This window comes from Actinia tenebrosa, unplaced genomic scaffold (genome assembly GCF_029948245.1).
Source record: "Actinia tenebrosa isolate PJP-AT-01 unplaced genomic scaffold, QUT_ActTen_1.0 PGA_scaffold16__25_contigs__length_10494907, whole genome shotgun sequence".
NCBI classification, from domain to species: domain Eukaryota; kingdom Metazoa; phylum Cnidaria; class Anthozoa; order Actiniaria; family Actiniidae; genus Actinia; species Actinia tenebrosa.
The window spans coordinates 7,790,943-7,807,286 of record NW_028292576.1 but is presented as its reverse complement, the minus strand read 5'-3'; the positions used below and the strand labels follow the sequence as shown (position 1 = coordinate 7,807,286).

The following is a 16,344-nucleotide window of genomic DNA, read 5'->3' as shown; positions in this document are numbered from 1 at the left end:
GATATCTAAATAGCAAACATAGACTAGATCAATGAGTGTGGTCTCAAATGAGAACCCACAATGTAAAGGAAAGTTAAAGGACAACTGACCCCAAAAATTGCCGTTTTTCATATAAAACTACAACGTACATAGATCACATAAATTCAACTTTGAACTCTGATACAGCTTCTATGTCGCCGAAAAGAAATAATCAATTCGCGAAAAATAGCAATAGAAGAGCGCCATATTTGAGCCCGCAATAAATTACCGCATTAATGCCGTGACGTCACAACGTGAAGCTTGCATTCCAAACTTGTTGAGTTTGTATATTTCGAGTGCTAGTCGATCTTTTAATAGTCTAAGTTAGAGTAAGTTTCTTAATCCAGATGGGCCATTGTTGTGTGCCAGAATGCACCAACCATTGTTCCAAAACTGAGTCTGTTAGCTACCACAAAATTCCTAACAAAATAGCTCTTCAGAAGGCATGGATAGCGCGGATAAAGAGAGAGAACCTGCCGCCTTTGAAGAACTGCTACGTTTGCAGCGATCACTTCGAGGATTCATGCTTTGAAGTGGATCTGATGGAGCAGTTAACCGGGATAAAAAGGAAGAGGAGATTAAAGAGCGATGCTGTTCCGTCAGTATTCAATTTTTGCAAGACAGCTAAAAGAAGAACTACATCAGAGAACCGGCTCAAACGCAAACAAAACGAAGAGGTGAGATAACATGTCATTTATACATAACATAGTTTACATTGTTTTTCGAAATAATCACTCATGAAAAAGACTTATTAATGCATACCGAAGCGAGTCATCAATCATTAGCTATTTATGCTTTCATAGATGAAATGTTGCTTAAAATCATAAGTATAGCTAGTAATATTTGATCGATACTTGAAATTTTCAAAATGGTTATTTGCACGTGTTTAGTTTACATTTGATATTTATTCGTAAACCATAACAATGTTGCCGTAATATTCCAAATTTGCTTGGATAAATGACCACGGAAGAATAATTTATAGCATTGTTGGTTAATATGTTTATTTTGTATTATTTAAGGTAAAGTAGGCCTCGAAGAATGGTTTATAGTATTGTTGAAAACATTGTTTATTTTTGTATTTTCAAAGAATGTGGAGCAGCTATGTGCCACAATAAATCCCTCGTGTGAAGATCCACCAAGTATGGAAACACCAGAGTTCTCTCCTGAACCACTTTGTAAGGAGATTGGTGTTCAGTGTTGCCTTGGTTGTAGATATGTTGTAACATCCACTGCATCAACTCACAGACAGAGCCTGGATACTATAAAGATGCCGACACAACAACAGTTTACAATCCCTCCCCTTCACCAAACATCAGTAGAGATGAAATACTCAGTGTGAGCTTCCACGACCACAGCTACAGTACTAGCTATCACCCCTCACCAGTAAAGTCAATGCCAACAGTGTCTCCACAAAAGTCAGAAAAGTCTTCATTTTCAGAGGAAGAGGGACTCCCACTAAGTGACGATGATGATGGTTTCATTGTTTCATCGCAAGAGACAGTTTCAACAACGGACAGTGAATTAGAGCCAGAAAACAAAGACTGCAATAAAACTCTTGAAAACCATATCAAAGAACCTAAATATTTGGTATTTAACTCTTGTTTGCAGCAGTTATTCAAGTTTTGTAGAAGCTGTGGAGCACCTGTCGCTGATGTCAACTTTGTATGTCAAGGCAGCCTACTTATTGTGACAACTACATGTATGAAACATCATGCTTTGACATGGTACTCACAGCCAATGTTAAATCGCTTAGCTATTGGGAACTTGTTGATTTCCTCATCAATATTATTTACTGGTAATACTTTTACCAGACTTCAAAACTTTGCATCCTGTCTTGGCCTAAAATTTCTGAGTGAGAGGGTCTTTTACAGACATCAGGAACGTTACCTATTTCCTGTTGTTAATGATGCTTGGAAGAGAGAGGAGGCTGCTGTAATTGAAGAGCTGTCAAATAAGGACATAGTAAATCTCAATGGTGATGGCCGAAGTGACAGTCCTGGCCATAGTGCTAAATATGGCACATATACTATGATGGAGACAAGCACAGGGAAAATTGCCACCTTCAGCATTGTTCAAGTCTCTGAAGTAACCAGCTCCAATGCTATGGAGAAAGAGGGGTTTCTAAGGTGTTTGAACACTTTAGAAGACATGGTCAGTATAAAATGTATCACAACTGACAGACACACATCCATCACCAGCACTATGGCAAAAGATTTTAGCCACATCAAACACCAGTATGATGTGTGGCATCTTTCCAAGTCAATTGTAAAAAAGCTGAACAAGAAAGCAAAATTGAAGAAAAACCAAGAGCTGGCACCCTGGATACAATCCATTTCAAACCATCTTTGGTGGTGTGCTGCTACATGTAATGGGGATGTACAACTTTTGAGAGAGAAGTGGAAATCTGTTGTTCACCATTGCGTGAACAAGCATTCCTGGAAGGATGCAGAGGTATTCAAAAAGTGTGCCCATCCTCCCCTAACCCGCAATTGTTCAAAAAGGCCCAAGGAGTGGAGAAGCTCGTTATCGCAAGTGCTTCCCTAAGATGCACAAGCGCTGGGTTGTTAAGCCAGTCTTACAAAGAAAAAGCTATGCTTTCCTCCCTGAGCTACAACTGAAAGTACTTGAAATTTGTGAGGGTGGCATGGAGGCTGCAGGGGTTGACCCAATTGAAGAGGTCGAATTACCAAGAAACATTGCTAGTGTTCCTGCCCCAGACAAACAGGAATTGATTGAACGACACCGGTCAAGATTTTCTAGGTAATTAATTTAAATGGAATGTAGTAGAGACTACAAACACTAAAATGTGTAGTGTTAAGTGATGCTAATTCTAACCATTTCCTATTTTTAATTAACACTATTTAGTAGAAAATAATGCAAAGCATCATTGGCACTCTTTTAGTGATTGTACTCTAGTGAATAGCTGTTTTGAAAGAACTGTCAAGTAAGCCTGTCGTCCCAATCCCCCTCATCTTTGAACAGCTGTGTTCATTACTGGTAATAATTACAATGCTTCTACAAATGGGAAGGTACATGACAGACCCAAGTAAAACTGCTATAAACAAAATATGTAATTAATGTGAAGGGGACCTGATTAAAGTGGTAGATAAGTTTGCAGTTTTTAGATGTTCAGATGAAAATTTTATTAAAATATCATTACCACTTAGGAAACGAATTGACTTTTAAATGAAATCTTAAAAGAGGTCTTTTCTTTAACTATCTACGCTCCATTATATATGGGGTCTCTCCCAGTATGAATGTAGTATAGAAAAAATTCCAGCTGAATAGTGACTTTCGCTTTCACTCATGGGAATCAAGATGTTCATTCATTTGCTCAGTGAATTAATCAGTGCATGATTACTGAGCTGCAAAGGGCCTATTTGCCTGGAAAAAAAAAATATGAACCATAAATGGCTGACAAGCCTGGATGCCAAGATTTCCTAGTGCCAATTTGTCTGACAATGAGACTAGTCAGTACCAAGATTCTAAGATGGGGTGGGATTCTATCACCAAGAGAATATTTTTTTCATTTAGCACAATTTTTGAATCCATTATAGCATGCTACTTCAAGGCAAATGCTTTATAAACAATACTGACTAGCCTTGTTTTCAGACAAATTGGTGCCCAGGAAATATTGGTTATCCATGTCTAGTATAACTGCAAAATTTGCTTGGTTAGCTCATGATTTTGTCCACTAGTGCTTTGTACACTAGGTTCTCTATTCAGCTGGATATTTTGTCTAGGTGTAGTTGTTTTTAAATAATAAAATATGCAAAACCTACAAAACATTTATATAAACAACTTTCTATATGTACTTCATCTAAAAATAAATTCATGACTACTCTTATACATTTTGGTCTCAGCCTTTCCATGTTTTCCTTTTCAATTTATCAATTCAGAAATCCTGATAGAAAAAAATCCACTCTGTGTATATGAAATGAAGTAAGGAATAAATAAAATGTATATAATAACTCCATGTAACTTTAGGCCAAGCTAATCATCTGCATAGTGAAAACCTTCAAATTCAAAGTCCTCCTCTAGTCCAGGGGGAGGGAAGTGTGCTCTGATGCACATGACAGCACAAGAGGGCAGAACAACCTGAACTTCCTTTCCAAGAACTCCCCAGCACCATCTTGCTAGTTGCCTATATGCAATGTGTCTGTACTGCTTGTGCTCTGGGCCTTCATACGCATTACTGTACTGCTGTTTGTACTGAGCCCATGCGGTTCGAAGAACATACTTATTGGCACAAACAGGTAAGAATCCAGGATGTTGAGTAATGCATGGTGGTGGTTCATCAGCATCTCCATCTTCAACAACAAACTGGCATGTTGCAACCACTTTTTCGATTTCTTGGCAACAAATGCATTCAGATATTGAATCCATAATTTGGCAGCTACCACAGGTACACCTATTTAACAGAAATAAAACAATTCTTAGTATCTTTGAACATTATCAACGATTGTCCCAAGTGAGAATATACATACACAACTTGTGACACAACTATATCCCTGTATCTATATCCTGCAGTATATAACTTATTGACTATCAAGCGATGTTTTTAAACATGTTTTTAATTAAAATTGTGAAAGTTGGTATTGCTTTTGGTTGCAAACTGGATTCATGCATACCAATATCTAAAGAACAGATTGCAAGAACACGAGTGGCAAGATACGATTTTATATAAAATGGATATGTAGTTCAGTTTTGTGATAAGACAGAAGTACGACTTACCAATCTGAATTTGTAAGTCGATTGTTCTCTTGTTCATCGTCTTCAATAATGTCACTGTCAGATCCTTCTCTGAACTCTTCATCTGAGGAGATTTCTATTTCTGGTTCAAACTGATATGGCCGTAAACCAAATTCGTCGTCCATTCCGAAAAATTCTTGAGCGAAATCGTCTCCCGAGCTGTCCGAGCCTTCGGAAGAAGAATTAGATTCTGACATGCCTTTAATTTGATGACCAAGTTGTATTTTTTCGCAAAATATTGAGTAAAACGTATAAGAAACTGAGGAAGAAGTCAGGCAAACAACTGGAAGCTTGAACTCTTGTGACGTTGTGACGTCATTACGCTATTTTTCTGAGCCCGCGATAAAAGCGCAAGATGGCGGCCACCAGAGCGATATATGCGATGTTTTCAAAAAATTGTTTTAGAAAAATGGATGCTCTATCCCCTTTAAAAACTGGATTTTTGGACTTCTCAAATGATGTAGTTCCTCTTAAAAATGGGTCATTTTGGAGGGTCAGTTGTCCTTTAAGAAATGCATTATTCTTTATTTCCATTTTTTCACTCATTTGATGACTAACGGTAGTTTTCAATTTTAAAAATTTTATTTCGTTTTATCTTAAAAATAGCTGACAATGCATTGTATTCGTAATATACAACAATGCCGCTATATTGATTCTCATTATTGTTTTGAGGGTTTTTCTCCAGGTTCTCAACATTCCTGAATTCCAATTCGATCATAGGATATATCTATTTCAAGGGTTTAGCGACTTTACTCTAATAATATTTTTTCAATTATTCGGTTCCTTTTAGGATTTTACTCCTTAGTGAGCCTTATTCTTTTCACTTGTTCGCGTCTTATTCATATTTGACACATATACAACCATATCCACGGGGGATAGAAGATTGGCATGTATAGATACTAATTGAAAATTAGCTTGAGGATAACAGAATTCGGTCTCTGATTTGACTCCATCCTCTGTTCCTCACTTGCCTGTTATCTTTCAATTAGCTCTAGTTTTTTTAGTAAGATCCAAGAGAAACATTTTAAAATTATTAAAAAAATTTTTTTTACTCTTTGTTTTCTTCGGATTTTTCATGATTTAATCCTCTTCAGGTCTAGCATTGAAATTCTTTATTCAAAATCAGGCTTCATTCTACTTGTTTGCGTAATAAATATATACCTTATCTCAAAAAAACTTCGGTAAAAATTGGACAAATTTGCACAAAGTAAGTCACACTTCATTAGACCGTAGAACTACAAAACTTTGCACTAATTTTCTTTGCGCGATTTTGTTTAATATTTTTTCCGCGCATATATGCATGGTATGCACTATAAAGATTTTATGAAAAATACTATTACCAAAAAATATTTTTGGAACTTTGTTACCCATTAATCCATCCTTCCATTTATACTTTCGTTTATTTATTCATTCATCCATTTACGGTATATCTTTCTTGCGAACTTGGGATATATTATAACCATTACCGGCAAAAACCAACCAGTAATTAATAAACCCATGTATATTTCATTGAGCTATGGGTACCTTTGGTTCTTTTCCTCTGCAACACGACTATTACAAGAATGTGCCACTACATTTTCACTAATTGCCTTTTAAAAGAATTGAATCCGATAAACGGAAATTACTTCCAAGAAACCTGATTTTCAAATCCATTTGGCCACTAGCGGGGTTACTGCTAAAACTGCACTTAAAAGCAACCGACCCAAAATTTTCAATTTTTCCAACTAGGACTAAATTTTAGCCATAGTGTCGATGATGATGTTTTAAAACCATCGGTTCTTTATTAATAGCTTACGGCAAGTTACACTATAGTACCAATATAAGAATATGTTTAATTTGACTGAACAAAGTACCCCATTCATTACATTAAGAATGTACTACTATAGGTTTAGTTAATCAGTTAATCTGCTTAAGGCTGGAAAGATCGATTTTATCCCAGCCATGTAAGCTTTCAAAAAAGGTAGCCCAAAATCCTAATGAGAGATCCAAGGTTATTTATAGCCACGAACTTGTACCATTACGCTAACTGCATAGAATAACATACATACATACATACTTTATTTGATAAAGCAGGTTTGATTAAGTGGCAGCAAATGCTAGAGGCCATGATTATCTTCATATATAATATATAGCTAAGTGTATTGTTAGATATAAGAATGTCACTAGTGGTTTTAAGAAAACAAAAGACAAAAAAAAAAAACTATATCCTTGTCCATCTATCATAACAATGCATATATGTACCATGAGTTAATGTCTTTGCAACAGAAGTCTTTGTGTTTCTTGCAAGAATATTTTCCCACACTAGAAAAATTAGATACGCGCATTTTTTATTTATTTAAAGGGACTGACTGCTTTTTGCTTTTTGTATGTGCCACGCACATTTAAGTAGAGCTACGGTTAAGGTAACCTCACTCCAGCAAATCAACTGAAGTCTGTCCCGTCTCCTGATCTTTGCAACAAAATCTGGTTATTATTACGGCTTCATTTTTCTTTCCTCAATAACCAAGGTAAGAATAGAAAAGAACCTTGGTTATTATGGCTTCTTTTTTCGTTGCCCAATAACCAAGGTAAGAAGTTAAAGGAGCCTTGATTATTATGGCTTCGTTTTTTGTTTCCCAATAACCAAGTCAATAGCTTTACAGTGAAAGCCATTATTATTATCATTATTGTTATTATTGTTATTTTATTTATTTATTTTATTTATTTATTTATTTATTTATTTATTTATTTTTTTCTGCTTTTTATGTACTACGCATATCAAATCAGAGCTACATCTGGTAACTTTCATTGCAAATAAATGTAAATAGCTCCTCATTCTTATCTCATTGGAAGAAACTCGGGAAAGACGATTATCTTCTATGAGATGACATTTAAAAAATTGTAAAGTTAACGTAAATTCAATACAAAGATGAAATTTTAAAATTTATAGTTCTTCGCCTATATATATTCTTTCTTTTTTTCTTATTTCCTCACCGGTACATTTATTTCCTGGTTTCATGCCAGGCAGGTATAACTGAAGTAAGCTTCCCTGTATATGTTCACCGAGTTTATTATAGTTTTCACACTTTGTCTTTGTTGCTTTTCTATACCTTTTTTCGCAGTATTACTATGTCTATCTAATCACTAATCTAACTGATGTCTAACTGATCATTCCATAGCACACCTGCGATGCATTGTTCCGAAAACTCAAGTGCCTTAACATTATAAACCTAGGCGCTGCATTTATCAGAAACTTTTGTGTACTTTCTCAGGCAAAAGGTAACCTTTCTACTGTTTAATTTGAAACTGATTTTCATGTTTTCTTTTTTCTTTAAGTTGGTAGTAATATAACATTCGTTGCGAATGAAACAAATAATTTAAAAGATACACACTTCTCTATTTTTGTCACGTGCACCTAATATATTTGGAGATAACCGTTTTATCATGAACCACAAAACATTGATCCCAAACTAATTTTAGAGCTCACGATTCAAGTTGTCACATGATTTGCTCTAAATCGGCTAGAGAAAGATTTTACACCATTACCTTTTAAGTTATCCGGCTTACGTATTCAGTGCAGGCCGGATAACGATTATTGCCATTAAATAAGCTTTTATGTTCGCGACGAATTTCTTAAAAAGGGAGTTTTAAATGCAATAGTTGTAGTTGTGTCGTGATAATTGAAAATAAAAAGTTTGAGGCTATGTCTGCAGGACGCCATTCCTTTTTCCCTGCTGTAGGGACACATGATCCAAAAAATTAATTTAGGAAAGTCGACTTAAAAGCTACTTTTTTTATGAGGATTCAATTTTTTTGCACTTTTTTTCCCGAATTTCAAACTCATTAGATTATTTCGGCATTAGAGTTTTGGTTTGAAAAAAATACAGTGATGGGTGAAAATCCTATTTTTTTTCTAATCGTAATAAAATTAATCAGCTATGAATTGGAAGAAGTCGAAAAAGTAGTATTATCTCCCAGGTAAAAGCTATATTTAACTACATATTTTATTTGCATCGAAATTAGAGCCGGTCTTTGTCACCACCACCAACAGAAACATCAGAAACATCATTATAGGTCGCGAGTCATCATTAGAAACGTCATCAACTTCAACAATTATTTTTCTAAAGACGGATTCATATCATTACACTCAAAACTAATTATTACTGGTATCCATCAACCTAGGCGAAGCAAAGTTAATTGGCAAAATGTTTAGCCCGGTGTAAGTGTTTTAAAAATAACAAGCAGGTCGCGGTAACGAAAAAGGTGTTAAAAGTACAAAGCTTTGCAATCACGCTTATTTTTACATCAGCTCCTCTACACTCACCTTACGATATTTACGTCGAAGGAAAATCTTCTACAGTTCTTCGTAAGATAATAGAATAAAGAGCAAGGACCTTCAATTAGCTTTAGGATAACGACACTTCCAATATACTCGCACCACGAGTAGACTTCCCAGTGTTAACGAGATATAGAGCGGCCGGCTCACTTTGTATCGGCGTATTCAAAGTTCTACGTTTAATCCGTCCACGCCTGCATGGTACGGGTAGGTAGGAAACTTGAGACAGCAAAAGGAGAAATCTGTAAGTCTATAATGAAGGAAAAAATCGTCAAAATTCAATTTAAAAATGTACATATAGTTAAGATATTTAGAGGAACATCTGCAAGATTAATATCATCAATGCTTAAAGAAACTATAAGGTTTTCAAACTACAGTGAAAAATGCAAAAATGACACCTCCTCATAAATATAGATATATTAGACACTATATAATCAATATTAATAACCAATCAGAAGCCAAGATATATATTACGTCAATTAGTCTCTTAGGGCGGGAAACATGCTGTGTTGTTTTTGGAGGGTTAACGAAGAGCTGAAAGCGATTGAACGTGGGATGGGAATTTCGATTCATCAACTCCTGGTAAACTAGAAACTCACACCTTTGACTGACAAACAACTCTTCTTAAAGTTAAGAAACGAAGGCAAGAAGAAACGGAATTTACGATTTAAAGTTGGTAAGTCATATTCGAAGACTTAATCAGCTATTATTCCCTTGAATAAGACTAGTTTAGGATTTTTAGGTTTTTTAGGAATAGGAGAAATTAATTCAAAGCCACAAAACAATCGAAAGCCTCGACGATTTTCTTACGTTTTCAAATTTCAAGGACTAACTTAAGACGTTTTGAATGCACGTTATTAAGGTGAAGTTAAGGGGGAAATATATTATTCACCGATGATATACTCAGACGTATATTTTACATTTCTGCTGCGATTTTATTAGAAAAAAATCTCATTTATTTCCCGAACACGAACAAGTTGCAATGAAGCGCCCGAAACCCTCGAAAAGTATATTGAAAACCATGAAATCCTCTAACAACTTCTCAATAAAAACATTAAATTTCTCCTTTAAATGTTGAAATTTCTAGTTGTATGTTAGAAATGTCTTCGAAGTTAGACGTTGCTATGCAGTGAGAGTGAACAGGTGAAAAAACCTTGTCACAATAACTCAATAACTCCCCAGTGCTTTATGCCCGCTTTATGCTATTATTCATGACAACACTATAGACCTTTTCTGAGATAGCGAACATGGTGCATTGTGGTCTAGCTTCGGTACAAACATCTTTTGTTTATCTTGCCTTATATGATGTTGTTTGTACCGAAACTAGACCACAATGCACCATGTTCCCTATCTCAGAAAAGGCCTATCGAATAAGTTTGTCATCCAGCTGAATATAATTTTTGTGCTTAATTTAGAAGCTGGCTATACTTTAAATTTATGTTACTAATATTATGATTATCAATGATTGCGTTAGTGTTAGCTTAAAACATTGATCTTCGCATAACGTTGCATTCGTTTTATGTTTAAATTTTCTCTTTTACATCTTAATCAATGAGAAAAACAAAATGCCTGTCTGTCTGTCTGTCTGTCTGTCTGTCTGTCTGTCTGTCTGTCTGTCTGTCTGTCTTTCTATCTGGCCGATTACTTGGCATTTGTTTGTCTGTCTGTCTGTCTTGGAAAGGATTCTTTAAATGTTAGTTTTAGGCCGGGATTAGCCATTCCGAGGCAAAAATGGTGTCTATTTCATCTCCTAGAGTGATTTTACTTGGCCCGTGAAGAAAAGTCAACGTAATACATGTACAACGTTTTACTGTTAAGGAACGGACACACGGTGCAACATTGCGCGCAACATTGCGCGCAACATTGCAGGCAATGTTGCTGAAGTTGGATAGTTTTTTACTTCAGCAACGTTGCGTGCAACAAATTGCGTCGTGTATCATGGCTCACAATATCAATTGCATGCAACATTGCGCGTAATGTTACACCGTGTGTCCGTAGCTTCAGTCACCAACCAACATCCTTAACTCAGTCGCTTTTACCTCAACCTGGGAATGGCTTGACATCGACCCTCAGTGAACATATATTTTAGATTATTCATCTCATCCATACAGTTTGTCTTCCTTATATAGTTATTCATCTTATTTACATAGTTTCTTAAGTAGTTTTAATATCAGGGGACTTGTATATAGGATTAACCTCAAGGTCCACCTTTTCTAATTTCACTCGTGTATTTTCATGTATTTCAATTTGAATAAAGTATTATTATTATTATACTATTATTATCATTATGCTATTATTATTGTATTATTATTATTAATAATAATAAAATTATAAACGATACAGACAGTAATTTACGACGTTTCGTGGTCATGCTGACCTCATTATCAAGTGTGTTTAATTGTTATGTGCAGTACTAAAACGTATAGATGCAAAAAAATCCATGACCTGTATAGGGCGCACAGTGTAACCCATAAAGTCTAAAAGGAATTTAAACAAACTGCAATACATTTAAATAGATATTATTATTATTATTATTATTATCAATATTGTTATTATTATTATTATAATTATCATTATCAACATTATTCTTATTATTCTCATACTTATTATTATTATTATAACAGAATTTGAGAAGTTAATTTGAACTAATAGTATGTTTCTAAATGTTGACTTTTTTATATAAGTAGCAATAAGAAAATATAAACCAAGAATTATTGTAGTAAAAAGAAAAAGAATACATTGAGAAAATAGTTAAAATATACATATTATGAAATAACTGTTATGAATGTCGCGTTGACATTGGTTTGGAGCGCGTGCTTTATGAGAGCACATTGCACGCGCGCGCACTTTCTGTTGCTTCATTCCTATTTATTATTGTAATTTGTATCTTAGAAAAGAAATAAAAAACTTGCTTGCTGTACTGTGTGCAGTCATAAAGCACTTGGGGATTGGCAGAACACGAGAGAAGTGTCCAGAAGCACTCCGCTACGCGTCGTACTTCTCCTAACACTTCTCTCGTGTTCTGCCAACCCCCGCGTGCTTTGTGACAGCACACAGCACGCGCGCGCGTTTTCTATTTCTTCAACATGATTGCCATAGGACATAGGTCGTACCAAGACTACAATTATACCTAGAAGTCAAAAAAGGAATTCATGGCACATGACGTATTGCATTGCCATCACGTGACTAAAACAATGATCATCCGTATAGCATTCAAAAGACTGTCGATCCCAATGCCTGCTACGGGTCCCCTAGATTTCTGCCTGACAATACTGATCCATGTCACTAGACCAAAAGCAAAATGAACACATTTTGCAATCTCACTAGAAAAGTGAAGCTAAACCTCATATGAATTAGGATAATATTTTTATTTCTTGATTTACCAGCATGACAGCAAACTAGAAAAGAAAGATGGACAAAAGAAATAAACAATTTCTTCGGTTCGGCCCCCTTGGTTGGTTAAAAACAGCAGGAAATTGTAATTGAATGAATGTTAAAATCACCATTACATCCCCCACGACATGCAAGCCATAACCACGATGTATTTTAACATTGTCGCTCTCTCTTTAGCAACACTAATGGTAGATTTAAGACTTGGCAGTAGACTTGCCTATCATGAGATCCATTATTAACAGGGCTATAAAATCCTTCGTAACTAACCCAATACCTTAGTTCACGGAACTATACTGCCATTGCTGTAAATAGGGAAGGAAAATACGACAGCCAAACTCACGTCGTGGGGAGGAAAAACCCATGTTTTCCAGGGATAGAAAATATTCCTTTTGACGAAAAAGGAATATATATATATATATATATATAATCACATGTTAAGGGCTTGATATCGTTTATATTCACGAGTTTCCATATCATATCGCAAACAAAGTTCAACGAGTTTCAGTTTCCAGTTAACCGTGAAGTGATATCGTATCACTTCACTGATATGGTTTTATTCACGGCTTTATCATACTGATATCGACCCTAAATGTGTAATGATAAAGACGATGACACTGACATATTGACCGAGGGTGCATTGTGCGCAATGCATTCGGATCGTGTGGGTGCATATTTAACACTGCGCATGAGCGTGAATAATGAAGATAGGTCAACACAGAAGTCCAACCACGAGAATTATTACATTATTTCTTAATATCACAAGATTGAAAACATACGGCGTCTGTGATAGTTAAAAAAATTACACATAATTTTTGTCTTAGCTTCTAAGCAATTTCTTGAAAAAGAAAACAACAATTACACCGACTTTAGTAATATTCGTTGGGTCGTTATGAAAATACTACGAATTAGGTATTGGTGGACGTCAAGGTTTTCCGTGATATTGTCAAATATGCAAAGTTTTCAAGGATACGTGCCTTTTAGGTTTTATGAAATGCCATACTGTGAAACACCTTGATTGATTGTCCCCCAATTACGGGATTTTCATAGCCGCCATCTTGGTTGAACGCCGGTCACAAGACTTGTCGTTAGTCTCTTGTTTATCCAACCAACATGGCCGCTACGTCTTTTGTTGTTTTATTCTGTTGGAAATGACTGAAAACCTGCACAACATCTACTTTGTCTGCAAAGTTTGACTAGTAGTTTTATAACTGAATTGCCTTCAACGTTTGCAAACAAACATAAATGAATTAAGCTTAAACATAACCTACTAATTGCATGTGTTTGTGATTGGTTTTGATCAGTGCCCAAATCGTAACCTTAGACCAGAAGCAACGTCTCCAATGCAGGCCTAACATCAGTAGGCATATTTATGGCTTAGGAATGGAGATTTTAGAATAAAACCAAACGTTTTCCGACTAGTTTTGATCAGGACTTATTATGAATGGACACTAATAAAACTTTTTCGACTGTATGGTCATCATTAGGTCTAATCCTGACTAAACGTTTGGTTTGAAATTCTTTAGAGTTTTTTACTTTTAATTTATTAATTTTAACAAATAGTATGACAATTTTGAATGGATTTAACTGATGCATGATGAAAAAAGCTAAGAAGAAATACTGACAAAAATTTATATTTTCCATAGAAATTAATTATTTAGATCTTTTTGTCTGCTGGAAAGTATCCAGTTTAATTCTCAGCAAGAAATAAAGTGAATTTTTTAAGGTTTAATAAAAAAATAAGTTCCGCTTTAAATGGCAAAATGTTGGGTGAATAGGAAGATTGTAGTTATTTGATGGTTGATAGAAAATTCATTCCAATCTTACTACTTATTCGTAATTATAAAAAATAATAAGCCTCTCTTTTTAGAAAACAATTATCGCCACCTATGCCAACATTTGGTAACCTTTCTGAAATAATTCCCGGCATCTTGTTCAGAAATTTTTTCCAAACAATACCGCAATGTTGCAATCTCTCCTTGATCATCGTTCTTGCTCCTTGTTTATTTATATTTTTTATTACTAAAAAAAATTTGAATTCAGACGTTTTGCCATCTTTTCATGCAATTTTTTGCCTACTTATGTATGGCAATTTTTTCTTGTATCTGTAGAGGCATGTCTGTCGTCTGTATTCGCATTTTTTCACAAATTCACTATAAATACATTTCAAAGAGTTTCGTTACCAACAAACAATCCTGCACGAATCTGAAGCTCGTAATCTTTAAGGTCATCATTATTGCGAGCAAATAAATACGACTTTGACCTATTATATTCAGTCATCTTGGTAAGAAAAAAAATTAATTAAAAATAAACTGCGGGTCGCTTTTTTGTCGTAACGAACAAAGGCGATCATGCAAGCAATTGTTGAATCAAAACTCGGATTATCTTGATTTCTAAGTACTTGTTTGGTAGTGACTAATCACTGGTATTTGGTCCACTGTTAAAATAATTAAACCAGACTTCCTTTGAAATGATCGAGGAAGTGAGTATTGGTCTGAGTATTAAATGTTATGTATTTTATTTGCAGGTGATGGCAGTCCATCCAAATTTTAAGGGGATCCATCTTCTGGTACTCTTGTTGTGCGTTTTTATCCAGACCTCAGGTTTGTACAAGACGTAGTTGATCCATGTATTGTGTCTGGGATAAGCTTTTTCTTTTACAATGAACAAGAGAATACAGCTTATAATCCATATTCTTGGAGTGCAACTACATGAATCAAAATCCCTTCAGAAATATATATATATATAAAAACAAGAAGACAGCCGCCATGTTGGTTGGTCTACTAAGAAGAGAAGCTATGGAAAAAAGATTTGTCATCGTCAACCAAGATGGCGGCTATTACATAACATGCACTCCAAGGCCGGGTTGTTCAAAGCTAGATTAGCGCTAATCCAGGATTTACTCTATAGGTCTTATTAAGAATTAACCCAGGATTATTGAACAACTGGGCCCAAGAATACTACCGTGATATCATACATGTGTTTTGTCAATTTTTAACATTTAAAATCAGTGAACTTTAATTAATTATCTAATCTAGGTCTTATGCTGGATTATCAAAAAGATTGCAACGATACTGCAAATGAATGCTAATTATAATTAAAATCATAGATGATAAAACAAACAAACAAACAAATAAACAATAAACAAATAGATGGAATCACAAAAGCGCGTGAAACTTCAAGAGATTGATTAAACACAATGCTTAATAGAGGGCTGTTTATTTTGGTCACACTGAGTATTTATTTTCAGAAAAAGGAGTCAACATTTTTGTTTGTGACTGTACAAAAATACCCTTTTTTTAAGTTGTCGGACCGAGACTCTGTAATGGGAGATCTGAGACCATAGTTAATATGCTATAAAGTTATATTAGCTATACTAATCAAAGGAATTTCTGTGTTTTTATACATGTTTCCTGGCAAAAATACGAAAAAAAATTACATTTATAACTCAAAGGTCATGCTTCATATTGCAATACAAAAGGAAACTACGTTGTTCGGCTTTGAAGAAATTACAATTTGCAGCGTGCTACTTGGTATCAGATTTACGACTCCGATCGAAAGCGTTGTTTGTTGTTTTTTTTGTTTTTGTTTTTTTTGGTTTTGAAATAAATGTGTATGTAAAAAGTTTTGAGTTTTTGCATATGGGTGTCATATATATATACATTACAGTCAATCCCAAGAAGACCAGACCGAAACACATAACCGAATATATAAAAATAACATTTACACGACGATCAGGGTTCGAAGCCAGTAACAGCCAAGAAACACTTCTAGACAATTCTTTCTGTTTGGTCTTACGACGTGATACGCTTTACTGATGCTAAGGATGGTTGTTATCTGCTTGTCGCGATTTTTATGGGTAGTCACGT

At 35.0% G+C, this 16,344-nt stretch overlaps 3 protein-coding genes across 5 annotated transcripts in view; 2 read left to right on the top strand and 1 right to left on the bottom strand.

The window, feature by feature from the left end:
• Positions 1–16,344, top strand: part of LOC116302015 (neuronal acetylcholine receptor subunit alpha-7) — a 34,605-nt gene that overhangs the window by 4,990 nt on the left and 13,271 nt on the right. Inside the window, exons 1-2 of one of the 2 annotated variants that reach the window (XM_031711194.2) lie at positions 9,663–9,761; positions 15,003–15,078. In XM_031711194.2, the coding sequence (XP_031567054.1) occupies positions 15,006–15,078 (73 nt within the window). In that variant the 5' untranslated portion in view covers positions 9,663–9,761; positions 15,003–15,005. Of the gene's footprint in view, positions 1–9,662; positions 9,762–15,002; positions 15,079–16,344 lie in introns of those variants that run through there. The other variant, XM_031711193.1, reaches the window with a different exon arrangement.
• Positions 79–3,189, top strand: LOC148910699 (THAP domain-containing protein 2-like). Of its 2 annotated transcripts, none has more exons than XM_089031289.1 (2): positions 79–695; positions 1,106–3,189. In XM_089031289.1, exon 2 carries the CDS (start codon positions 1,411–1,413, stop codon positions 2,560–2,562), a length of 1,152 nt encoding a protein of 383 aa, XP_088887415.1. In that variant the 5' UTR covers positions 79–695; positions 1,106–1,410; the 3' UTR covers positions 2,563–3,189. Both variants share the same exon structure in this region, with proteins under 2 accessions (XP_088887415.1, XP_088887417.1).
• Positions 3,137–5,266, bottom strand: LOC148910698 (uncharacterized). Its single transcript, XM_089031292.1, has 2 exons — positions 4,753–5,266; positions 3,137–4,429 (listed from the first exon to the last, which is right to left on the bottom strand). Exons 1-2 carry the CDS (start codon positions 4,965–4,967, stop codon positions 4,012–4,014), a joined length of 633 nt encoding a protein of 210 aa, XP_088887418.1. The 5' UTR covers positions 4,968–5,266; the 3' UTR covers positions 3,137–4,011.